The sequence below is a fragment of the Hyperolius riggenbachi genome, chromosome 2 (genome assembly GCF_040937935.1).
Source record: "Hyperolius riggenbachi isolate aHypRig1 chromosome 2, aHypRig1.pri, whole genome shotgun sequence".
Lineage (NCBI taxonomy): Eukaryota > Metazoa > Chordata > Amphibia > Anura > Hyperoliidae > Hyperolius > Hyperolius riggenbachi.
Window position 1 is genome coordinate 68,867,350 of NC_090647.1, and position 27,472 is coordinate 68,894,821.

Consider the following 27,472-nt stretch of genomic DNA (forward strand, 5'->3'; position numbering starts at 1 on the left):
CATTCCACATTTCAGCACTCGAAGAAGGGTGCAGGGTCAAGGGGAGTTTACTCACTTGCGGTGCACGCTGCACTTCATGTAATCCCATGCTTCCTCCTTCTCCAAAAATCAAGAATACTGATCATGTGACTTGTAAATCAAGGTATATAGCTGATATAGGAGTGTATAACAGCAGGATGCGGCTCTCCTCTCCTTCATACCTCTGTTATGTGGTATAGTTCCCTTCCTTCATGGTGCGAGTACAGGCATGACCCCACAGTAAGCCAGAAGTCCACAAGCGGCTCTGTGCTATTGCGAAGTCCCACTGTACTTGCGCAGTAGCATGGTCGTGCATGAAGAGCAAATGTGATCTTCAAAAAGAACCCCAGGCAGCAGCAGTGGACTCCAGGAGGATGTGGGAAGCCTCTGGAACATCCTGAGGCTTACCTATTAGGTAAGTATCTAATTTTTTAAAATTTAAGTACCCTTGGGTTTGGACACATTCGAGCAATTTAAAAATAAAAAAATCCACTTACCTGAGGCTTCCTCCAGCCCCTGCCAGCCGCTTTGTGCCCTCACCGCAGCTCCGCTCACCGCTGGTAGTCCTGGGTCCCCTCCTCTCTACTGCTCCTGCATGAGCGGCTTTCAGAGACGCGCTGACGTCATCTGGACTGTACAGCGCAGGCTCAGAACTATTGCGCCTGCACTGTCCAGTCCAGATGACGTCATCACGACCATTGGAAGCCGAAGCGGAAGCCGACCACTGTAGGGGACTGGGAGCCACTTGAGCTGTGGGGAGGGCACAGGACAAATGCCGGGGGCTGAAAGAAGCCCCAGATAAGTGGATTTTTTATTTTTAAATACCTCGGACCTTCCCTTTTAAGGAGCATATGCAGTTTTAGTTATTGTTGCCTTTACCGACTTAGGGCAACACTGTAAATGATGTCATTCAGGTATAGTCAAGCGGCATGGTCTTTTTCTATGAAGAGGGGAGGAGGGACAATATGATGATGCACAATGGCCTCAATTCATAAAGGTAATGCAGAAAACAGCTAACTTTACAAAGCACTTAGAAAAATGTCAATTCATAAAGTCTGTTACCGCATGGAAAGCTGAAATTAATGAGCAGTGAGGTAAATTATCAACTTGTGCGGTAAATATCACAACACTTCAGTAAATATCAATTTGTGAAGTCTACAACATGTGGTAAAGCCCAGAGCTAGTAGCTCTGGTCTGTCGGAAACAGTGCAGAGACTCTGTGGGGAGCCGTGACTCACAGAAGCAGCGAGAGCTATGACTTACTGGAACAGAGAGCCAATAGAAACAGCCCCTGTCCCCTTCAAGTCCTGCTGATCGGATGTTGATAGGTTGCGAAGGCTTCTCAGGAGGAAAAAGCAATTTCTACCCCCAGGCAGCAGAGAGAACGGAACAAAATAGGTTTCCCCTGGAGCTCTTAGACCTTTTTAACCACTTCCCGACCGCCCACTACACAGGGGCGGCGGGGAAGTGGAGCCCTGCAGGACGGCCTCACCCACAGAGGCGGCGGTCCATTTAAGGGCATGGGCGGAGCGATCGCGTCATCCGTGACGCGATCCTCCGCCGGCGCCTGTCACCGCTCGCTCGCCGCAACATCCCGCCGGCTATACGGAAGCGCCGGCGGGATGTTAACCCCGCGATCGCCGCATACAAAGTGTATAATACACTTTGTAATGTTTACAAAGTGTATTATACAGGCTGCCTCCTGCCCTGGTGGTCCCAGTGTCCGAGGGACCACCAGGGCAGGCTGCAGCCACCCTAGTCTGCACCAAGCACACTGATTTTCTCCCCCCCCGCCCCAGATTGCCCACAGCACCCATCAGACCCCCCCCCTGCCCACCCCCCAGACCCCTGTTTGCTCCCAATCACCCCCCTAATCACCCATCAATCACTCCCTGTCACTATCTGTCAACGCTATTTTTTTTTTATCCCCCCCCCTGCTCCCTGCCCCCTCCTGATCACCCCCCACCCCTCAGATTCTCCCCAGACCCCCCCCCCCAGACCACCCCCCCCTGTTTACTGTATGCATCTATCCCCCTGATCACCTGTCAATCACCTGTCAATCACCTGTCAATCACCCGTCAATCACCCATCAATCACCCGTCAATCACCCCCTGTCACTGCCACCCATCAATCAGCCCCTAACCTGCCCCTTGCGGGCAATCTGATCACCCCCCCACACCAATAGATCGCCCACAGATCCGACATCAGATCACCTCCCAAATCCATTGTTTACATCTATTCTCTCCTCTAAACACCCACTAATTACCCATCAATCACCCATCAATCACCCCCTATCACCACTTGTCACTTTTACCTATCAGATCAGACCCTAATCTGCCCCTTGCGGGCACCCAATCACCCGCCCACACGCTCAGATTGCCCTCTGACCCCCCCTTATCAATTCACCAGTGCATTAATTACATCTGTTCTTCCCTGTAATAACCCACTGATCACCTGTCAATCACCTGCCAATCACCTATCACCCATCAATCACCCCCTGTCACTGCCACCCATCAATCAGCCCCTAACCTGCCCCTTGCGGGCAATCTGATCACCCACCCACACCATTAGATCGCCCGCAAACCCGCCGTCAGATTACCTCCCAAATGTATCGTTTACATCTGTTATATTCTCTAAACACCCACTAATTACCCATCAATCACCCCCTATCACCACCTGTCACTGCTACCTATCAGATCAGACCCTAATCTGCCCCTTGCGGGCACCCAATCACCCGCCCACACGCTCAGATTGCCCTCTGACCCCCCCTTATCAATTCACCAGTGCATTAATTACATCTGTTCTTCCCTGTAATAACCCACTGATCACCTGTCAATCACCTGCCAATCACCTATCACCCATCAATCACCCCCTGTCACTGCCACCCATCAATCAGCCCCTAACCTGCCCCTTGCGGGCAATCTGATCACCCACCCACACCATTAGATCGCCCGCAAACCCGCCGTCAGATTACCTCCCAAATGTATCGTTTACATCTGTTATCTTCTCTAAACACCCACTAATTACCCATCAATCACCCCCTATCACCACCTGTCACTGTTACCTATCAGATCAGACCCTAATCTGCCCCTTGCGGGCACCCAATCACCCGCCCACACGCTCAGATTGCCCTCAGACCCCCCCCCCCTTATCAATTCGCCAGTGCATTAATTACATCTGTCCTTCCCTGTAATAACCCACTGATCACCTGTCAATCACCTGCCAATCACCTATCACCCATCAATCACCCCCTGTCACTGCCACCCAACAATCAGCCCCTAACCTGCCCCTTGCGGGCAATCTGATCACCCACCCACACCAATAGATCGCCCGCAGATCCGACATCAGATCACCACCCAAGCGCAGTGTTTCCATCTATTCTCTCCTCTAAACACCCACTAATTACCCATCAATCACCCATCAATCACTCCCTATCACCACCTGTCACTGTTACCTATCAGATCAGACCCTAATCTGCCCCTTGCGGGCACCCAATCGACCGCCTACACGCTCAGATTGCCCTCAGACCCCCCCTTATCAATTCGCCAGTGCAATATTTACATCTGTTCTCCCCTGTAATAACCCACTGATTACCTGTCAATCACCTATCAATCACCCATCAATCACCCCCTGTCACTGCCACCCATCAATCACCCCCTGTCACTGCCACCCATCAATCACCCGCTGTCACTGCCACCCATCAATCAGCCCCTAACCTGCCCCTTGCGGGCAAACTGATCACCCACCCACACCAATAGATCGCCCGCAGATCCGACATCAGATCACCACCCAAGCGCAGTGTTTCCATCTATTCTCTACCCTAAACACCCACTAATTACCCATCAATCACCCCCTGTCACTGCTACCTATCAGATTAGACCCCTATCTGCCCCTAGGGCACTCAATCACCCGCCCACACCCTCAGAATGCCCTCAGACCCCAGCCCTGATCACCTCGCCAGTGCATTGCTTGCATCCATTCCCCCCTCTAATCACACCTTGAGACACCCATTAATCACCTCCTGTCACCCCCTAGCACACCTACCCATCAGATCAGGCCCCAATTTGCCCCGTGTGGGCTCCTGATCACTCGGCCAAACCCTCAGACCCCCTTCCGATCACCTCCCCAGTGCATGGATTGCATCTATTTTCCCCTCTAACCACCCCCTGAGACACCCATCAATCACCTCCTGTCACCCCCCTAGCACTCCTATCCATCAGATCAGGCCCAATACAACCTGTCATCTAAAAGCCCACCCTGCTTATGACCGGTTCCACAAAATTCGCCCCCTCATAGACCACCTGTCATCAAAATTTGCAGATGCTTATACCCCTGAACAGTCATTTTGAGACATTTGGTTTCCAGACTACTCACGGTTTTGGGCCTGTAAAATGCCAGGGCGGTATAGGAACCCCACAAGTGACCCCATTTTAGAAAAAAAAGACACCCCAAGGTATTATGTTAGGTGTATGACGAGTTCATAGAAGATTTAATTTTTTGTCAAAAGTTAGCGGAAATTAATTTTTATTAGTTTTTTTTCACAAAGTGTCATTTTTCACTAACTTGTGACAAAAAATAAAATCTTCTATGAACTTGCCATACACCTAACGGAATACCTTGGGGTGTCTTCTTTCTAAAATGGGGTCACTTGTGGGGTTCCTATACTGCCCTGGCATTTTAGGGGCCCTAAACCGCGAGGAGTAGTCTAGAAAACAAATGCTTCAAAATGACCTGTGAATAGGACGTTGGGCCCCTTAGCGCACCTAGGCTGCAAAAAAGTGTCACACATGTGGTACCGCCGTACTCAGGAAAAGTAGTATAATGTGTTTTGGGGTGTATTTTTACACATACCCATGCTGGGTGGGAGAAATTTCTATGTAAATGGACAATTGTGTGTAAAAAAATTAAACAATTGTCATTTACAGAGATATTTCTCCCACTTAGCATGGGTATGTGTAAAAATACACCCCAAAACGCATTATACTACTTCTCCTGAGTACAGCGGTACCACATGTGTGGCACTTTTTTACACCCTAAGTACGCTAAGGGGCCCAAAGTCCAATGAGTACCTTTAGGATTTCACAGGTCATTTTGCGACATTTGGTTTCAAGACTACTCCTCACGGTTTAGGGCCCCTAAAATGCCAGGGCAGTATAGGAACCCCACAAATGACCCCATTCTAGAAAGAAGACACCCAAAGGTATTCCGTACGGAGTATGGTGAGTTCATAGAAGATTTTATTTTTTGTCACAAGTTAGCGGAAAATGACACTTTGTGAAAAAAAACTATTAAAATCAATTTCCGCTAACTTGTGACAAAAAAATAAAAACTTCTATGAACTCACCATACTCCTAACGGAATACCTTGGGGTGTCTTCTTTCTAAAATGGGGTCATTAGTGGGGTTCCTATACTGCCCTGGCATTTTAGGGGCCCTAAACCGTGAGGAGTAGTCTTGAAACAAAAATGACCTGTGAAATCCTAAAGGTACTCATTGGACTTTGGGCCCCTTAGCGTACTTAGGGTGTAAAAAAGTGCCACACATGTGGTACCGCCGTACTCAGGAGAAGTAGTATAATGCGTTTTGGGGTGTATTTTTACACATACCCATGCTAAGTGGGAGAAATATCTCTGTAAATGACAATTGTTTGATTTTTTTACACACAATTGTCCATTTACATAGAAATTTCTCCCACCCAGCATGGGTATGTGTAAAAATACACCCCAAAACACATTGTACTACTTCTCCCGAGTATGGCGATACCACATGTGTGGCACTTTTTTGCACCCTAAGTGCGCTAAAGGGCCCAAAGTCCAATGAGTACCTTTAGGATTTCACAGGTCATTTTGAGAAATTTCGTTTCAAGACTACTCCTCACGGTTTAGGGCCCCTAAAATGCCAGGGCAGTATAGGAACCCCACAAATGACCCCATTTTAGAAAGAAGACACCCCAAGGTATTCCGTTAGGAGTATGGTGAGTTCATAGAAGATTTTATTTTTTGTCAAAAGTTAGCGGAAATTGATTTTAATTGTGTTTTTTCACAAAGTGTCATTTTCCGCTAACTTGTGACAAAAAATAAAATTTTCTATGAACTCGCCATACTACTAACGGAATACCTTGGGGTGTCTTCTTTCTAAAATGGGGTCATTTGTGGGGTTCCTATACTGCCCTGGCATTTTAGGGGCCCTAAACCGTGAGGAGTAGTCTTGAAACGAAATTTCTCAAAATGACCTGTGAAATCCTAAAGGTACTCATTGGACTTTGGGCCCTTTAGCGCAGTTAGGGTGCAAAAAAGTGCCACACATGTGGTATCGCCGTACTCAGGAGAAGTAGTATAATGTGTTTTGTGGTGTATTTTTACACATACCCATGCTGAGTGGGAGAAATATCTCTGTAAATGGACAATTGTGTGTAAAAAAAATTAACAAATTGTCATTTACAGAGATATTTCTCCCACCCAGCATGGGTATGTGTAAAAATACACCTCAAAACACATTATACTACTTCTCCTGAGTACGGCAATACCACATGTGTGGCACTTTTTTGCAGCCTAACTGCGCTAAGGGGTCCAAAGTCCAATGAGCACCTTTAGGCTTTACAGGGGTGCTTACAATTTAGCACCCCCCAAAATGTCAGGACAGTAAACACACCCCACAAATGATCCCATTTTGGAAAGTAGACCCTTCAAGGTATTCAGAGAGGGGCATGGTGAGTCCGTGGCAGATTTCATTTTTTTTTGTCGCAAGTTAGAAGAAATGGAAACTTTTTTTTTTTTTTTTTCCTCACAAAGTGTCATTTTCCGCTTACTTGTGACAAAAAATAATATCTTCTATGAACTCACTATGCCTCTCAGTGAATACTTTGGGATGTCTTCTTTCCAAAATGGGGTCATTTGGGGGGTATTTATACTATCCTGGAATTCTAGCCCCTCATGAAACATGACAGGGGGTCAGAAAAGTCAGAGATGCTTGAAAATGGGAAAATTCACTTTTGGCACCATAGTTTGTAAACGCTATAACTTTTACCCAAACCAATAAATATACACTGAATGGGTTTTTTTTTATCAAAAACATGTTTGTCCACATTTTTCGCGCTGCATGTATACAGAAATTTTACTTTATTTGAAAAATGTCAGCACAGAAAGTTAAAAAAATCATTTTTTTGCCAAAATTCATGTCTTTTTTGATGAATATAATAAAAAGTAAAAATCGCAGGAGCAATCAAATAGCATCAAAAGAAAGCTTTATTAGTGACAAGAAAAGGAGCCAAAATTCATTTAGGTGGTAGGTTGTATGAGCGAGCAATAAACCGTGAAAGCTGCAGTGGTCTGAATGGAAAAAAAGTGGCCGGTCCTTAAGGGGTAGAAAGCCCTAGGTCCTCAAGTGGTTAAGTCTTTATGTTCCTGATTGAAGATGCGGAGGAGCTAGTGGATAAATCACCTAAGCAGGGCATGTTTAAAGTTTCTTGGAGTTCATCTAAGCTGTTGCAATTAAATAAAAGATTAAGAAAGACTAAAAGACACATTCAGAGCGAGCAGAGGCAGTAAAACAAGCATGTACTTTCTAAATGGATGTCGGGATGCCTTTTACTATTGTATTGCCCTTACTGCATGGAGAACACTATGTAACAGCACAGAGACAGCTCCACGCTGCTCTGCTGTTACCGAACACGCTTTTGTCAATGGGCTTCGGTAAATTACCGAACTTCTACCACACCTGTGAACATTTTTATGAATTAGGAGACAAAAGTCTGAAAAACCGAATGCGCTCGGTATATTAACATCTTGATTTTGTTATCGCACAGCCCTTTATAAATCGATGTCAATGTAGCAACATATGGCTGTTAGGGTAAGTGCTGGAACAGTGTATGCAGTCATCAGTGACAGAGATTAGCACGCTGGATCTCTAAATAATGACCTAAAACTAATTCTAATGTCCCAGCCGAGACTGCCCTGAATTATCAGAGAAGTTAGGACAGCAATGGATTCTTCTGTAATGGTCTCTGAAACAAGTCATGGACAGTACTTTTCAGAGAATAATTTCAGCTTAAAACAATTACATAACGGGCTATTTTATTTCAGCCTAAAACCTGAAATGAAACTCTTAGCCCTGCTTTGAACATCAACATATAGAAAGATGATATAGAGTACCATATCAGGCTATGAATGTGACACACCAAAACCACATTAAAGAGACACTGTGGGATTTTGGGCTGTATCAGGCAGTCACATGTTTTCATTCTGTGAACATGTTTTTGTACAGAATAAATGATCATTTGATGTTAGAGCATTATTTACAGTGCTACTGCCTCCTGTTGGAAAACACAGTTGCTTTGCTTTGTTTGCACCATCCAAGTCAAACATAACTGAGACCAACCAAGCCATGTTTGCATGCCCTGCTATGCTCTCAGGTGTAATTACATCTTCAGAGCTTCATCAGTTGAAAAAAGGTAGTATCTTCCTTTCCCTACCGTTCAACCTAACAGTATTCTACAAGGGTCATCCAGAAAGTTGCTGCTCACAGGCAGCCAGTAACCGTGAGTTACACTATTAGCACGACCCGAGATACTCAAGTAGCATGAGCATTGCTACAACAACACGCTTTAGTTAGTAGTTACCATAGCAATGCTCATGCTACTTGAGTACCACGGGTCGCAGTAATCGAGTAACTCGCGGTACAATGCTGCCGCTAGTAATGGTAATATTTTCCCTTAAAGAGAACCCAAGGTGGATCTCCAAAGGGCAGATGGGACACCGAGCCGTGTCCTCTGCCTAATGACATGCCTCTGTGCTCCCCCACCGCCACTCTCTGCCCATCCACCGCCTGCTATAGCCCCCCCCCCCCTCCGAGTTTAGCAACAAAAGCCCCCCCCCCCCCCCCGAGTTTAGCAACAAAATTCCCTGTTTAAAATGCTCGCCAGGGGCATTCCTACAGGGTTTCCTGTGCTGCCATTTGGCAGCTCTTTCACCTGGCCATGCCTCCTGCTACTTCCCTGCCTCCCTATGAGAGGCAACACAGTCTCTCAGCGCAGGGTCGTGACCCAGGGGTCATGAAAGTGAAAGTGGGCCATTGCAGCCCACAGGAGCGGCAGAGAGTGGCGGTTTCCTGATCAGCTCAGCCCTGCGATTGGTTACCCGTATTTTTTTTAAATATTTTTTTAAACCCACCTCAGGCTCTCTTTAACCTGACAGATGTAAATTGCTTCTGTCAGGTTAATCTCTTCGCTTCCTGCACTGCTTGTCACATGACTGCAGAATGCAATACTGTTTGTTCAGCAGCATTAAAGCGGATAAGAGATGCAAAACTAACTATAGCAAGTAACTCGTCTATGTATCTTATGTAACGTTTACATGGTTTACACAGTAAATGTAGCTGCAAACAGCTTCAACAGTAAAGGATTATTTATTTCTGTGATCAAATGAGAGCAACCATAGTCTGCCTGTTATCATTACACAGGCAAGCTGCTCTGCATTTCCGCCCCTCAGCCTGTGAAAACTCCCTCTCCTCCTCTCTGAAATCTCATGCATGCTTCAACAAAAGCCTCCTCCTTCCCAGGCTGAGCTCCCATGAGCACTTGCAGGGTGGGACTCAGAATGCCTAGGCACTGGAGGAACTGGGGGCTTGGATACATTCCTTTACATGCAATAAGGTAATAAATAAAATTAAAAAAAAGCATTTGGGGGGAGGAATGCCCAATAAACTATATGTGAGGGGCAGAAAAATAAAGGCAGCAAAAGTTTGTCTCGGATCCACTTTAACATGAAGCCACACATCCTCAATCCCTCCAAGTCGTAGGTGAGGAGTATGATGCTACTTCAAGAAAGGGATGACAACTTTGTAAAAAGACATGATAAATGCTTAAAGGGGCACTACAGCGAAAAACTGTAAAATTTAAAATATGTGTAAACATATACAAATAAGAAGTACATTTTTTCCAGAGTAAAATAAGCCATAAATTACTTTTCTCCTATGTTGCTGTTACTTATAGTAGGTAGTAGAAATCTGACAGAAGTGACAGGTTTTGGACTAGTCCATCTCTTTATAGGGGATTCTCAGGGATATATTTATTTTCAAAAGCACTTAGTGAATGGCAGTTGCTCTGTCCAACTGCCACAAAACTGTGTAGGGAGCAGGGAAGCTGGCCAGCATCATTGTTTAAATCCTTTTTAGGGAATATCTTAAAGAATAAAAAGCCTTGCTGAGAATACCCTATGAAGAGATGGACTAGTCCAAAACCTGTCACTTCTGTCAGATTTCTACTGCCTACTGTAAGTCACAGCATTATAGGAGAAAAGTAATTTCAGTTTTGCTTGAAAGCTAAAAATTAAGTTAATGAAAATACCCATGCTTCTATAATATCATATTTATGTAATCTACGGATCAATTAGATAAGAAAGAACTTAAACTATATACCACAATCTATATACTATACCAGTCTCATTATAGGGAGAACAATCTCTTCTCGTTGTCAGAACATGTTTAAGCTGCTGGAATTAAATGGACGGTGGGGGAGGGGAGTCCTGGCAGAGAGGCATAAGGCTGGTTTCTCTTTTTATTCTACTCATCGATATTCACAGAAGAGGTTAAAGTGAAGGAATGGTAAAGCTCTCAGTCCCTCTGAGTTAATTCTCTTTATTGCCTTTCCAGTAATACAGCAATGTAGGTATGTTTCATGATCTGCATGCCTTTCGCTTGATAAAGCAAAACATGTAGGTCATGCGGAGAGTTCATGCTTGCATTGCATGTTTCTACCCACACTGGTTAAACAGCTCCTGGGAAGAGTTCATTAGGCCTTGCAAATGCATATGGATAAAAGGAGCCCTTGGTAGTTCATGCAGAGGCACACTGAGAACGGCTTGCAGCTTGGTCTACAGGCTTTACAATACATAGGGTTCCTCAGCACTGAAGATAGGTGAATAGAAGGAAATCAGTCTTGTTTGGATGCATTTTGCCTTTAGAGATAATCATGTTTTCGTATACAGTAAAACCCCCATTATCCAGCACCAACAGGGGTTGGCTGATGCTGTAGTTTCTGGTTGTGTAAGAGTCAATGTTAAAAATAGGCCTAGCTAAAAAAAAACCTGTGCTATACCCTACACTATATACTTACCCTAACTATGTATTCATGTTGACATACAGTAATTAAAAACAAATCAGGACAAAGGACAAACTTAACCACTTCACCACTGAGGGGTTTTACCCCCTGACCACCAGAGCAATTTTCACCTTTCAGCGCTCCTTCCATTCATTCGTCTATAACTTTATCATTACTTATCACAATTAAACGAACTATATCTTGTTTTTTCCACCACCAATTAGGCTTTCTTTAGGTGGGACATTATGCCAAGAATTATTTTATTGTAAATGTGTTTTAATGGGAAAATACGAAAAATGTGGGAAAAAATTCATTATTTTTCAGTTTTCGGCCATTATAGTTTTTAAATAATGCATGCTACTGTAATTAAAACCCATGAAATGTATTTGCCCTTTTGTCCCGGTTATAAAACCGTTTAAATTATGTCCCTATCACAATGTTTGGCGCCAATATTTTATTTGGAAATAAAGGTGCATTTTTTTCAGTTTTGCGTCCATCCCTAATTACAAGCCCATAGTTTATAAAGTAACAGTGTTGTACCCTCCTGACATAAATATTTAAAAAGTTCAGTCCCTAAGGTAACTATTTATGTATTTTTTTTTATTGTACATTTTTAAAAAAAAATTTAATTACAAAAAAAAAAATTGGGAGTGTGGGAGGTAATGAGTTAATTTTTTGTGTAAAAGTAATTTATTTGTATGTGAAAAATGTTTAGGGTGTATTTTTACTATTTGGCCACAAGATGGCCACAGTAACTTTTTGCTTAATGCGACCTCCAAGCGTCCTTCCGGACTCTTGGAGGAAGTACTAGGAGGCTGGATAAGTGTTTTTTTTTTCACAATGATCGCGCTGCTCATCGGAGAGCAGCGGATCATTGCGGGGCTTATGGATTTTCCCGTTCATTGATCTCGCGGCGGGCGGCGTGTTTACGAGCGGCTGGCGGCGTGTTTACGAGCGGGAGTGCGGGCAGCGGCGGGAGCGCGGAAAGTATGGATTTCTCCGTCCCTGGGGGTTAAAGGATGGAAAAAGGGACGGAGGAATTCGTACGGGCGGGGGTAAAGTGGTTAATGTAACAGAGGTTTATTACTGAAGAAAGAGGTGTAAAAGTACATTTATGCATTTAGGCATCCTGCAAGGCCAGGGGTTTTTTTCTGGTTGCTTCAGACATTTGGTTAACTGAGGTCTGGATAACGGAGGGATTTTACTGTATAATATTTGCTATAAAAAAAAATCTAAATATATTAATTTTATTATTATTAATTTATAAAGTGACAGCATATTCTGTTATATATATACTGTATATATATATATATATATGCACTAACTCTATCAGTTTGCACGTCTCCAATTGGCTAGGCAGGATCACAAGATCCGTGTGATTTCTTGTGTAGGCTAATGCCAGAAGCAAAAAATGGTGATAATGGCCTCAATTCTCCAGAGAAAATTTAGTAAGAGATAAAAGGTCGGTATTTTATCTCATGCGGTATTTTAACACTTTGTTTGCAATTCACCACTGTGAGAGGATAGAGAGGAGTGTTCGATAGCAGGCGATAATGATGCGATAATGGAGCGATATGGATGCGAAAACCGTGCGATAAACGGTCGATAGTTATGCGGTGTTAGTGATTTGCATGTGATACTTTACCTCTCTGGATGCTGGAAGTAAAGGATTGTGGGTAGGAGGAGGAGGTTATTACCAGCATGTGACCGCAAAGGGTTTCCCTCCCTGTTTTTGACCCTCCCCTTCCATTACAAATCCCTCCCTTCGTTCTGCATATTAAGTATATTAAGCAATATTAAGCATTTACAATATTAAGTGGATGGGTGAAACGGAGGAGGTATTTGGATACATTTTCACACTCACTCCCGATGAAAAATGTATCCAGATTCCTCCTTCCTTTCGCCCATCCACTTAATATTGTAAATACTTAATATTGCTTAATATGCTTAATATTGTAAATGGGCTGCTCTCTGGTGCCTGAAATATGTACAGTATAGGCTGTTACTGTGTACTGCTAGTAAATTAGCTGCAGATTGAGCTGCAGCAGCTGCGAGAAAAACCACATATCTCCAGGTACATTCAGGGGATAAATAGATGAAAAAATAATGAATGGCCACACCCCCTTTTTTCCCTGGTGAATTGTTATTTTGAGAAAAAATAACGACTAACTATCGCCTATTTATCGCACATTTATCGCATGGATTTCTCTCTGTCGATATTTCACCCTATACTTCTGGAGAATTGCTATTTGGAGATATCACAGGAGGTAAATTACCTCCCATGAGATAAATGGGGCGGTAACCACTAGTGAATTGAGGCCAATGTGATCATGACCAGCCAAGTTACAAATCAGTCACATGGATTCTAATATAGTAGAATTTATACCACTCTTCCTTATGGTGCCCATACATGGTACATTTTTTTTTGGATGAGATAGTTTAGTTTGATTATTCCGTTAGATCATTATCATCAATATTACGATTTTTCCAACATATGCGATTGGATTAATATTGAAAATACGTGATAGTCGTTCATTTTTCTTTATATTTGATTGTTTTGGTCAAATAAATGGCAAAATCGAATGTTTTTATTGTCTAGTGTATGGGCACCCCTTAGGCTGAGTTCCCATTTATGCAATTTTTCCACATTTTTGGAATGAAAATGCATATGAGAATGATGAATGGTGATAGAATAATAGTCAATTGGCTTGTTTCAAGTAATGTGAATCTTCATTCGCGAAGTGCTACGTGAAAAGAGCGGACAGTCTGCTGCATTTTTTGATCCCCATGTGAAATGTGAAAATTTGCATATGTTTTACATAGAGTTCAAGGAAAAAGTCCAACCTACTAGCCACATATGGAAATTCACATGAATTGTATTCACATATTTTTTTCCGTGTGAAAATCTACATGTGAATTCTCGCACATAAACCGCAAGTGTGTAGTGAAATCTCAGTCTCAACATTTATTCCTTTCTGGTGTGTAATCCTAACCAGCCCACTCCCTCAACCACTTCCTGCAATATGAATATATGAATATTTATAAACATCCTAAATAGGGGAGACTCAAAATTAGTATATTGAATATTGAACATTTTCACAATACTCTAATGGTCTGAAATTTTGATTTTGGGGTTTCCATAAGCTGTAAGCCATAATCATTGAAATATCTTGCTTTGCTTGTAATGAGTCTAGTTCATATATTACCCGTATATTCCGGCGTATAAGACGACCCCCCAACCTTTCCAGTTAAAATATTGAGTTTGAGATATACTCACCGCAGGACCGGATTACCGACCAGGCAACAAAAGCAGTCGCTTGGGGCCCCCATTCAGAGTCAAAGGGGCCCCATGAGCACATAAACCAGCCCTCGCCATCCTGTCAGCGGTGGCTGGATGGTATAATGGTTAAAGGGACTCTGAGCAGTGCAGTAACTATGGAAAGATGCATATCATTTTAAAGCTCTCTTTCTCCTCTTTCCAATGATATATAAACCGCCACCCTATGCCTTTTAGTTTTCGCTATTTTCGCGATCGAAATCGTGGCCACAGCAATTTCAATCGAGAAAATAGCGAAAACTAAAAGGCGTAGGGTGGCAGTTTATCTATCATTGGAAAGAGGAGAAAGAGAGCTTCAAAATGATATGCATCTTTCCATAGTTACATTGTATTACAAAGGACGACTTTTCTCCAAAGTCGGCAGCTAGATTCAGCACAATGCAATGAAATATAAGGAACCCAGGGGGATATAATTACAAACATCATGCTGGTAGGTGTGAGGATGTAATTAATTAGTTGTGGGTATGCTTAAAGGCATACCCACAGGCACTGCTCGGAGTCCCTTTAAGGGCTCTGCCTCTGACAGAGGAGACCAGGGTTCGAATCTCGGCTCTGCCTGTTCAGTAAGCCAGCACCTATTCAGTAGGAGATCTTAGGCAAGTCTCTCTAACACTGCTACTGCCTATAGGGAGCGTCCTAGTGGCTGCAGCTCTGGCGCTTTGAGTCCGCAAGGAGAAAAGCGCGATATTGTAACGATTGGTGTAACACAGAGAGGATCTGATTACCGGCCATCTACAGTATCACCGAGAATGCAGATATATACCCGATAATAGATGATCTGCAGTATCACCGATAATCAGATATATCTCTGACCTCTGTACACCTGAGTAATATATGAGTGTTTGGTGCAACAGTAATACTTTGAGGAGAGCACCCGTACAGTGGGTGCAAGGCAGTAGGAGGTACTGCCCAGAGAACAGATTCCTTCCAAAGGCCTGAGGCTCCCCAAGGGGCGGAGCCAGGCTGAGAGTAGGAAGGATCAGAGTGTGAGTGACACCAAAGGTGAAGTGTCACTGACAGGTCTGTGAACTATTTCACTATTTATACAGAGACAGGAGACAGATGCGGAATCCCAAGACCAGCCGAGTTTGGCAACAGAGTATCAGAATGACAAAGGTACAAAATCAGAGATCAGAAGAATGGTCAGGAAAGCAGAAGGTCATAACAAATAATCAACAATTCCTAGACTAAGGTGTGAGTTCCTTGGTCATCAACACCTTGGAAACTGGGCTAGATAATAACACAGATGATAACAGAATTCCTAGACTAAGGTGTGAGGTCCATGATCATCAACACCTAGGAAACTGGTCTAATGTAACACAGACAATGTCTGAGTGCTACCACGTAGTGATCGCAACGCCAGACACCAGAGGAATGACCAGCACCCAGTATAAATACACCAGCGCTCTCCTGCACCTCCCCTAAGTGCCGGCCTGGTCAGCTGACACCCTTCTGGCTGTCATAAATGCTCTGCCTCTCTGCACGCGCGTCCTTCTGAACCTGTGTGGACTATCAGTCCCAGCCACACCAGACATGTGTTGTAATGCCTCTGCTGTTTTGGATGCGGAATCCGCCGCACCGCTGTCCGAGCGTGCGGCGTTTTCTCCGCGTTCAGCAGAACTGACAGAAGTAGGCTTATGCGTGCAAACCGCCGCGTCGGACACGGAATACGCCGCCCTGTTCTCTGGGCATGCGGCGGTTTCTCCGCGCTCCGTCAAGCCAGTAAATGCAGGTCTCTGCGCGCAAGCTGCCATGTTGAACGCGGAATCAGCCGCCTTACTCTGAGTACTTGCGGTGGCTTTTCCGCGTTTTCTCACAGATATAAATGTTATTTGTCTTGTCTTGTCAAATGATGCCGTGCGCTGCTGATTGTCTTCAGAGCCAGGCTCTCCTCCTAGGTCCCCCTCCTGCTACTGTGCGCTCTGCCGCTGCCCACTCCCTTCCCACAGAGAACCACAGCTGCAGCAAGAATGATAGCAGCAGATGGCAACGCTCACTCACCTATCCATGATCCAAGCGATAGAGATCCCATCATCTGAAACCCATTTGTCTCTTCTACAGTGCAGCCGCTCGCGCTGAACTTCCTGATTCTCAGATCAGACAGGAAGTAGGAAGTAGTAATAGTAGTAGTAACAGAGCGACAGCACTCTAGAGGAGACAGATGGCGGGACCTCTATTGCTTGGATCTCAATAGGTGAATTAGAGTCATCTGGTGTTGTCATTCTCCCCCACTGCAGCTGCCTTCTCTGCTGGACTCTAATTCACTGGGATGGAGGCTGCATGGTGGCTGTCTAGTTTGGGAGGAAATCGGTTGTTCATTGGTGGGGGTGGTTATGTAATTCTGTCTGGGGAACGGCTTCTGGTTTGGCGGTGTCCAGAGCTTTCTGCTATTGCCAGGCTGGAGATGCAGGGGGAAAGTGCTGCTGCTGTGATATCTGGTGCCCTCTTCACAGGGGTGCCCCAGCCCCTGAGTGCAAATGCCCCAGCCGTTCGTCTCTCACTCTGCATTTTGCCACTGCTATTCCCTGCATTGTGCACCCACAGAGAAAAGCGGGCTGTTGCCCATAGCAACCCGTAGCTCGGCTGCCCCGGTGTGTGCGGCATGTTGCTGTACAACTGCATCTTCTGATTCTATTACGACATGATGGGGGGGCCCAAATCAGTTACTTTGCTTAGGACCCCATTTAGCCTTAATCCGCCTCTGACTCACCGTATAAGACTACCCCTCTTCCAACACACACCAAATAAACATTTTTAAAAATCATGTACTGGTGCTATGTATGAACAGATACTGGTGCTGTACTGTATGGTACCCAGTATATAACAGTATATAGGCGATTGACTGGATGGATTGGTCAACTCTCCCTCTCCCTAAGCGGATTGGTCAGCTCTCCCTGTCTCCGTTTATCAGAGCGGTATGGAAGAATAGATCGCACTGTGCCCATAAAACACGCCTCTTTCACCCTTCTGGCCCACCCTTGAATCCTATTTACCTCCTTCTCTGCCTCTCAGATCTCGCACACGTGCGCCTGCGCCACTTCACTACAGTCCTCAGCAGCGAGATCTCAGAGGCGGTAACAGGATACGGTCTATCACCCGGCATCAATGACACCCGGCGTATAAGACGACCCATTTTCAAGGGATAAAAAGTTTCACCTTTCACCTTCGGTGCAAATAGGTTGTTTATATAACTCCGGCTATTCTGCTGAAGTGCACGTGCAAATGCTTTAAAGGACCGGGCGTGCATGTGCTCACTAGTGGGCACACAAATTTGTTTCCTTTATCCCATGGCACAACGTATTAAAATGTACTACCCTTCCAGCTGACTCCCAATCTTAACCTTGCCCTCAGTTTACAGTCCACCATGACACCTAACCATAGCTTCTAAGCTTAGTGTTAAATCTAACTTTCCCCTACTCTGTCCCAAATACTTTTAGAATAGGCTGTAACAACAAACCCTGACCAATACCCACATTCCTTTGTCTTTAATAGCAGAGTCAAGGTTTGGAACCATCACTCTGCTATTGTATAGTTGAGTAGTGAACATCAGCTTCAGTGTATAACTGAGTGTTGTGCACATTTGGCTTGATGTTAAAACCAATATCTGGTGCTTAGCTATACAACAACCAATTGCTGATACCTAAACATTCCACTTTTTGCCAACAAGCTACATGTTGCCGATAATGTGCATTTTCTCACTGTCTTGGTGTTACAACCAACTACTTCACCTTGACTTTTTGCCTGTCCTTTCTTTGGAACAATTATTTAGTTTTAAATTTGCATAATCTGGTTATTCACGTAACAGTTTAATGGTTCTTAGATACTATAAATAAAGTTTCATTTTAGGTCATCTGTTTTGTTTGTTTTTTGGGGGGTGTATCTTTGAATCTTGCTTTGTGTTTGCTGTATACTTATAAATTATAATTGTGAAGATGTTTATACATGGTTGCAGTACCGAGGATCACCACTATGGTTGATACTCTTGTGTGGATGTGTACAGCTGTCTATTTATATTGAGTGTCGATCGTGGCTTGTACAGTTTTTTTTTTCTCCACTGGTCAACATTTTTTGGGGTTTTTTTTATATCACATTGGAGAAGGTAGTTTATTTGCTGGCAAACTAGATTTAAAAAGTGGAGAAGCAAAGTACTACATATACCTTAAAGTGCAGAAAAAAAGCTTTATTGAAATGTATTAAAGGGAAAAAGTGGTGTACAAGCAGTGAAGCAGTGAACAAGAAGCTCCTATGATTTTCATTGAAGTTGCCAAACATGGATATTTGGTTTATAGAATTCTGAAAGAATTGAGGAATTCCCTAATGCCCATCTTTCATCTATCACAATATTTATTTATGTATTTATTTATTTGGGGTGAAGTATGTTTTCCTTTTTTTTTAAATATGGCAATATACTGGGTTTTCGTAAAAGAAAAAGTACATCAAACTTGGAATGTGCAATGTATCACTGGTAGTGACATCTTTAGTTCTGTACTGAATGTTTGTTTTCTGAGAGTTCTATGCACAGTGGGAGATATTGCTTGCCTGGCAGTTGCAAACAGCCGTTATTTCCCACAATGCAACCAGGTTAACAGATAGCATACAGTCAGGACCTTGGTCATGAAATCACACTGTGGGAGAGGTTTCTTCACAATATCAGCCATACAGACCACCTTCACCCCCAAGGATTATCTATTTGAGAAAAGGTAAAGATTCCTTGTGGGAAAGGGGACATCAGCTACTGATTAAGATGAAGTTCAATCCTGGGTTAAAGTTCCTCTTTAAAGCAGACTTCCAGTGTATATTATACATTCAACGGGTCTTCTTATATCAAGTTATAATTACCAGCTGTGTCTTTACCCCCCAAATACTTCTAGAAGCCCCAGGGCTTTGAACGTCCAGCACATAACCCTGACACCCCCCCCCCCCCTCCGGACTGAACAACACCATGGTGTTTTTTCCATCTCGAGCGATGGCGGAATTATGCACCAAAAGACGGTGGCCTGGGGGCTTAGGGAGGGATGGGGGTAAAGACACTGCAGGTCATTATCACTTGTTATAAGAAGAGGGCTTACTGAACGTATAATATACACTGGAGGTCTGCTTTAACTACATTTCAAATTCTTAGAATCTGGTAACAAGAATACATCTTTTTTCTGGAATTATCATTCGAAGAGTCTGGACCATACGTGGATCACCATTTAAGATAAGTGAGAGCAGCAACTACCTGACCTTTGGCAATCTTATTTTTGTACACTTTAATACCTTATCAAACCATGACTGCAACATCTCATGTTTAAACCTAAGTACGGCCTAGGCCTTTTGTTATTATCAGCAAAGTGGAAATACAAGTGGTATAAGGGAAGGACTGGGATGTGTATCCGATGGACACATTATGAAAGCACTGTCAGAAGTTTAAGGTAAAACCTGTGTGTGCCCATGTTGGTGTATTCCATTTGTAAGAAATCCAGTTTCAACTCAAAACACTCAATTTATTGATTATGGAGAGGTTGAACATGTCCAGCTGCCCCGTCACTTATTTCGACCAATCATATGTCAGTTATCTTAGTCATAGTCCTGTTGTTTGCAGCTCGGTCACATTGGTTGGTGGTGTCTTCCGTAGCCACTGAAGTTACCTTTTCCAATGCAAATGAGTCAAATTGGAAATATAATTGACTACTAATAACAAAGTCTTTGGATTTCAAAGCTCAAATCTGAAAACTATAAGCTCTATCATATTTTTGTTTTTTAAAAATTCTGTGACCTTTGTTTTCACATCCATCTTTTTGGCTCTGTAGTTAATGCTGTTTTTAACTTTTGTGTATTCTGTTTGTTATAATAAACATACTATTGTTAACATGAATTTATTGTTCTTTATGGTACCTTTTAATGTATATGATGTCTTCCTCATTACATTAAAGTGTTTGTTAAACTTAGTTTTTGTTTGTATAAATTTTATATTAAGTTGGGAATGCAATGCATTTAGAAGGGTATTTTCTACTTTATGCAGTTTGCGTTGTCCGTCATGGTTGCCAGTAACTATTCGGATATCTACCTATAAGGGAGCGAGGAGATATATACAGTATTATCAGGAATAATCAAGGCAAACTAATTCCTGATTTATCATTCAGCTTACAGATTCTGAAACTGGCAAAGGGGAATATTACAATTCAGCCCAAAAAATAAAGACTTTAAAGCCAAAATTACACATTCGATGGATTTCCTTCGAATAAAAAGTTATAAAGACATGCCATTTCTTTTTATTTCAAGTCTTCCCCTGAGCGTCACAGCACTCGTCTGTGAGGAGGCGGGGCTACACATTGGAAGTCGGTGCATAAAGGGCTCACGGGGAGACTTGAAAGTAAAAGACACGGACAGTATAACTTTTATTCAGTCAGAGCACCTGATCTGCATGCTTTTCAGGGTCTATGACTAAATGTTTTAGAGGTAGAGGTTCAGCAGGGTTGCCAGGCAACTGGTATTAATTAAAAATAAATAAATATGGCAACCTCCATATACCTCTCTGCTAAGGTGTGCTTTAAGGTTCACTTTTCTAATCCTTATACAGACATAAAATAATGATCACCTTTTCTGATCATTTACAGTCGGTCCGTCCCTGATTTTATGTCTATGTGAACATTCCCCCCCTCCCCCTCCATAGCTGCCAGTCTGTACAGATAGATATTTTTTTCTTTGAAATATATATATATATATATATATATATATATATATATATATATATATATATTAGGGATGGGACGACGAATCCGGCAAATCCACGAATCCCTCAAATATTAGGAAATATTCGAGATTCGTGGACTCGAATCCCGACGCCATTTTCCGCTCGCCGAATCCGCCGAATCCCGACGCTGCATCGCCGCGCATCCGCCGCTTCCCCCGCTCGCAAGTGTTCTCCTCCCGCTCCCCGCAGCCTCCTCTGCTCGCCCGCTGCATAAATAAGAAGCAGCAGCCTCTCTCACCTCCAGCGTGGAGCCCGGACTCCGGAGCGGCAGACCTCCTGCAGACTTCCTTATTCCCCCTAGTGACTGGCTCTTACTACGTCATCAGTAAGAGCCGGTCAGGCGGTCACTAGGGGGAACTAGGAAGTGAAGTCTGCTGCACTGCACTCCACGCTGGAGGTGAGAGGCTGCTTCTGCTTATTTATGCAGGGGGGCGAGCGGAGGAGGCTGCGGGGAGCGTGAGGAGGAGGATATGACCCAGCTACCCACTGCAGTGTAGGTAAGGTAGCCCACCCAGCCTGCTAACTACACTGATCCCCCCAGCCTGCTACCTACACTGAGCCCCCCAGCCTGCTACCTACACTGAGCCCCCCAGCCTGCTACCTATACTGAGCCCCCCAGCCTGCTACCTATACTGAGCCCCCCAGCCTGTTACCTACACTGAGCCCCCCAGCCTGCTACCTATACTGATCCCCCCAGCCTGCTACCTATACTGATCCCCCCAGCCTGCTACCTATACTGAGCCCCCCAGCCTGCTACCTATACTGAGCCCCCCAGCCTGTTACCTACACTGAGCCCCCCAGCCTGCTACCTATACTGAGCCCCCCAGCCTGCTACCTATACTGAGCCCCCCAGCCTGCTACCTATACTGAGCCCCCCAGCCTGCTACCTATACTGAGCCCCCCAGCCTGTTACCTACACTGAGCCCCCCAGCCTGCTACCTATACTGAGCCCCCCAGCCTGCTACCTACACTGAGCCCCCCAGCCTGCTACCTATACTGAGCCCCCCAGCCTGCTACCTACACTAAGCCCCCCAGCCTGTTACCTACACTGAGCCCCCCAGCCTGCTACCTACACTGAGCCCCCCAGCCTGCTACCTACACTGAGCCCCCCAGCCTGCTACCTATACTGAGCCCCCAGCCTGCTACCTATACTGAGCCCCCCAGCCTGCTACCTATACTGAGCCCCCCAGCCTGCTACCTACACTGAGCCCCCCAGGCTGCTACCTACACTGATCCCCCCAGCCTGTTACCTACACTGAGCCCCCCAGCCTGTTACCTACACTGAGCCCCCCAGCCTGCTACCTATACTGAGCCCCCCAGCCTGCTACCTATACTGAGCACCCCAGCCTGCTACCTATACTGATCCCCCCATAGCCTGCTACCTATACTGAGCCCCCCAGCCTGCTACCTATACTGATCCCCCCCATAGCCTGCTACCTATACTGATCCCCCCAGCCTGCTACCTATACTGAGCCCCCTAGCCTGCTACCTATACTGATCCCCCCAGCCTGCTACCTATACTGAGCCCCCCAGCCTGCTACCTATACTGAGCCCCCCAGCCTGCTACCTATACTGAGCCCCCATAGCCTGCTACCTATACCGAGCTCCCCATACCCTGCTACCTATACTGAGCCCCCCATAGCCTGCAACCTATACTGATCCCCCCATAGCCTGCAACCTATACTGATCCCCCCATAGCCTGCTACCTATACTGGATCCCCCCATAGCCTGCTACCTATACTGAAGTCCCCCATAGCGTGCTACCTATACTGAAGCCCCCCATAGCCTGCTACGTATACTGAAGCCCCCCATAGCCTGCTACCTATACTGAAGCCCCCCATACCCTGCTGCCTATACTGAAGTCCCCTATACCCTGCTGCTTATACTGAAGCCCCCTATACCCTGCTGCCTATACTGAAGACCCCTATACCCTGCTGCCTATACTGAAGGCCCCTATACCCTGCTGCCTATACTGAAGGCCCCTATACCCTGCTGCCTATACTGAAGGCCCCTATACCCTTCTGCCTATACTGAAGGCCACTATACCCTGCTGCCTATACTGAAGGCCACTATACCCTGCTGCCTATAATGAAGGCCACTATACCCTGCAACCTATACTGAATGCCCCTATACCTTGCAACCTATATTGAAGGCCCCTATACCTTGTTAGCTATACTGAAGACACCTTTACCTAGCTACCTATACTGCGGGCACCTATGCCTGGGTACCTATACTGCGGGCAACTATACCATGGATCGCACAATTCTTATGTGCAGGATTTGTTAGATTCGGGATTCGAAAGGTTCGAGATATTCGAGAACCTTTTTAGATTCGGATTCGAAGAAATTGTGGATTCGTCCCATCCCTAATATATATATATATATATATATATATATATATATAATATATTATTTAACCTTTTCTGGACCCGCACTGTCTTGCCCCTTACGGACCACAGCCTCCTTTTTCCCCAGTTTTGGATTGTCATCACTATAATTGGCTCACAGTTATCACATGTAGCCAGGGTTCTGAGACGTAAAAACTCTGAGATATTTTAAACTAGTGACATGGATTTTTATTGACAGCAATGGAGAAACTTCACTGGTTCTTTGGATTTGTCCATTTCTCTATAGAATCCAGGGATACGATGGACACTCCAAAACTGAGTATGAATGAAGTCGATGGTTACTAGCACAAAAAAGCTTCAGGCTGACAATGCATCCTGGTGGCCATAACTGGCTATAGACTAAGTTGCCTAAAGGTGGAAATACTCTTACAATTTGTAATTGGTGTTACTGTATGAGAATGTATGTAATCTGTTGACAAACTGTGTTTTCACCTCGTATCCAGCATGAGGACACAAGGAGCCTCCACCTCCAATCATTCCTAGCGTGTTTCTCTTTCAAGTTTCCTTCTTTTCATTATAGGAAGCCCCTTATGTAATGTACAAGAAAAACCACGAGCTGCTGGAAGGAAATGAAAAGTTTGAAGGCTATTGTGTAGATCTGGCCTATGAAATTGCAAAGCATATTGGTATCAAGTATAAGATTGCCATTGTCCCCGATGGAAAATACGGAGCAAGAGATTCGGATACCAAGATCTGGAATGGAATGGTGGGGGAGCTTGTCTATGGGGTAAGCAACCGAATGTAATCATTTCTGAATTGTGTGTCAGTATATGGATATGGATTTATAAATGTAACTTCAGGATGTGAACTTTTTATAGTAGGGATGGTCGGGAACGCCCATTTCCGATTCCTTGGAAATTACGATTTCCGCGAATGGCTATTTCAGTTTTACTGATTTTACTATTTTCAAGGAATATTTTATTAGTCATTTTTCTGCATGCAAAAAAAAAATTAAAAGGAAACACAAAAATCGAAAAAAACTGAAATTGGAAAAACAAAAAAATCTTGTGATTTGTCTAAAATTACCGGTAATCCGATTTTTGCTGGAAAATGTTGCATTATTTGATTGGTACAATGCTTTCGAGTTCTGTGATTGAGCTTTTTTTTTGTGGTAAATCGGATTTCCGTTGACTTCAGTTTTCTGCTTTCTGAATTCCAATCGGAAATGCGGTAATTTCAATTCCGCGGAATCAGAATGAGCATCCCTATTTTGTAGTTACAATCACACCAGCAGTAATATTTTGAAGTGATAGCTTAAAGTGAAACTACAACTTATCTTCCATCTCATTATAGCTATCCTATCTGCCTTTGACTCAAATATATGTCATCTATGTGAAATTCGCAATCCCTCCTGCAATCTTGCATAATAATGTAATATAGAATTCAGCACCATACTCTTTTCTGAAAGTGACACTTTTTTTATCAGTTGAACTTGCTCACAGAAGTTCACTGCTATAAATGAGTCTTGTCTCCAGCAGTCAGAGCTAAAAATTGGCAGCATGGAGAGCTCACTCACTGCTGCACACTGATAAAGCTCCCATGAGAAACTGAAAGACAAGCAATTAAGGGCCAGTTCAGACGGACGACTTCCAGCATCACGTCCTGCAGTGTCACGTTCGGGGGGGGGGGGGGTTCTCGCGGGCTTTCCGCGATGATCAGTGGCGTCCTGTGGTGAATGCCGTTTTTCGTCCCATCAGGGGACATGAAAACGTGGTGGTTAATTGACCCTGAGACTACCAGAGTCGGCTGAAACTATGGAGAAAATTGGGGTTGGAACGCCGCGTTTCCACAAACAATAAGCGCCTGGTACAAACTCTCCCATTTACTTGAATGGGAGCATTTGCATTTACCGACGAGTTCCGGACGCTAGTGGTAAACGTCAAGCATCCGTGTGAGCCGGCCCTAACCCTTTCAAACTTTTTATTCTTGTTAAAACAAATGGGGGGGGGGGGGAGTTGGGTATCCTGAAACTGATAATGGTGTTGTTAATCTATTGGTGCTGAAGGGTAGTTGAATGACACTTTTAAGTGTTAGGAGCTTATAGCACCCTACTCCACTCCACCAAAGGGCCTTGTTAAAATTATGTGACCCGCACCAGTTGAGTAAGCTTCTTTCGGCCGTATTTTCAATCATGGACCAGCGTATCCTAATTGGGCATGCGTGAATAAATTATCAGTTTTCCTAGTAGAAGAATGCGTTCCTCCATGGAGGAAAAAGCTGTGCACAAGCAGCTCAGTTCTAGACATGCACGGCGGATCAGGTCATTTGGATGCGGGGATTGACAGGCATCTGCCACTTGTGTAAATTATCAATTATGGAGCACCCCACTCGCGCATTCCTAGTCCAAAGCCAAGAGTGCGACTGGATGAAACTCATTTCACTGGCCTGGCTCAAATACATTGCCAGGAAACCTTCATTTTTAATAGGTGGGTTGTAAGAGTAGCAGCTGGATAGTGTACTGGTTAAGGGCACCACCTCTGATACATGAGACCAAGATTTTCATCTGTTCCTATTCAGTAAGCCAGCACCTATTCAATAAGGAGTCCTTGGACAAGACTCTCTAAAACTACAGGATAGCCTATTGAGTGCACCCTTAATGGCTGCAGCTCTCAAGCACTTTGAATATGCAAGGAGAAAAGACGCTATATAAATGTTGCTATTAAAGAAAACCTGATATGTTCTATTTAGCAGTAGTTATACTTACCTGAGGCTAACTCCAACTCCATGTACTGTGTGGGACAGACTGTCCATGCGCAGTGCAGCCCATCTGACACGACTAGAGCCTATTATGGGGGAAGACTGTAAATAAAGGGAGCTGCCCGGGACCATGCCACGGAGTACATGAGGCTGGAGGGAGCCCGTAGGTGAGTGTAAGTGCTGTTAAAGGTGAACTGAAGAGAGAGGTGTATGGCGGCTGTCATGTTTATTTCCTTTTAAGCAATATCAGTTGCCTGGCAGCCCTGCTGATCCTCTGCCTCTAATACTATTAGCCACAGCCCCTGAACAAGCATGCAGCAGATCAGGTGTTTCGGACTTTAAAGTCAGATCTGACGAGACTAGCTGCATGCTTGTTTCTGTTGTTATTCAGATACTACTGCAGAGAAATAGACCAGCAGGGCTGCCAGGCAACTGGTATTGCTTAAAAGGAAATAAATATGGCAGCCTCTGTATACCTCTTACTTCAGTTCCCCTTTAAGTAGAACACCTCAGGTACACTTTAAGAGCATCCCGGAATCCCCTGGACCATCAAGAGACTTCCTACTGCCAAGGTAAATAGCTCATTTTTTATGCTCTAGGTATATTTTACAAATGGCTATCACAGTTCAGTTACACTTTAACAATAAATCAATAGAGAGTTTTTTATTGATAGTTTAACCAACTTCCATACAATAAAACCTATTACAGTTCACTGTATTATGGTAATTTAAAGAATAAAACACTTTTTATTAGTGAGGGAAGATTTTTTTTATGGTTTACCAGAAATAAGTGGGTGGTGTAATGGATGAAGAAATATATTTAATCTGTGAAAATAGCACAGTTTGCATCTCTTGCGCTCCAATTACAAGAAAACTGGGGTTTGATGGTTTTATTTATTGGCAAACTCAGCAGGATTGCATTAGATTCCCATCAGTCTGTACATTCCTCCCCTCATAATGGTTTAGCAAATCTTGCATATGTAAACTAATTAGATCTGCTGCCTCTAATCTGAGTGATGCAGGAGTCGCAGCACAGAGAGCAAAACTCCAGTTATGTTCAGGAAATGACTCCTTCCAAGTTAACTATATTCAGTACTTTGCAAACCTATCAACAATAGCAGTGATAGTAGTAGTGGTTAAAGTAAATGGGAACCACATTACAAAAAAAAAAATGAAGTAAATAC

The 27,472-nt window shown here is 44.1% G+C and overlaps 1 protein-coding gene across 6 annotated transcripts in view; it reads left to right on the forward strand.

Moving 5' to 3' along the window:
- GRIA4 (glutamate ionotropic receptor AMPA type subunit 4) overlaps positions 1-27,472 on the forward strand; it is a 516,232-nt gene that overhangs the window by 428,969 nt on the left and 59,791 nt on the right. For all 6 annotated transcript variants that reach the window (XM_068266875.1, XM_068266874.1, XM_068266873.1 and 3 more), the window contains exon 10: positions 24,113-24,319. In XM_068266875.1, coding sequence (XP_068122976.1) covers positions 24,113-24,319 — 207 coding nt within the window. The remainder of the gene's footprint in view (positions 1-24,112; positions 24,320-27,472) is intronic.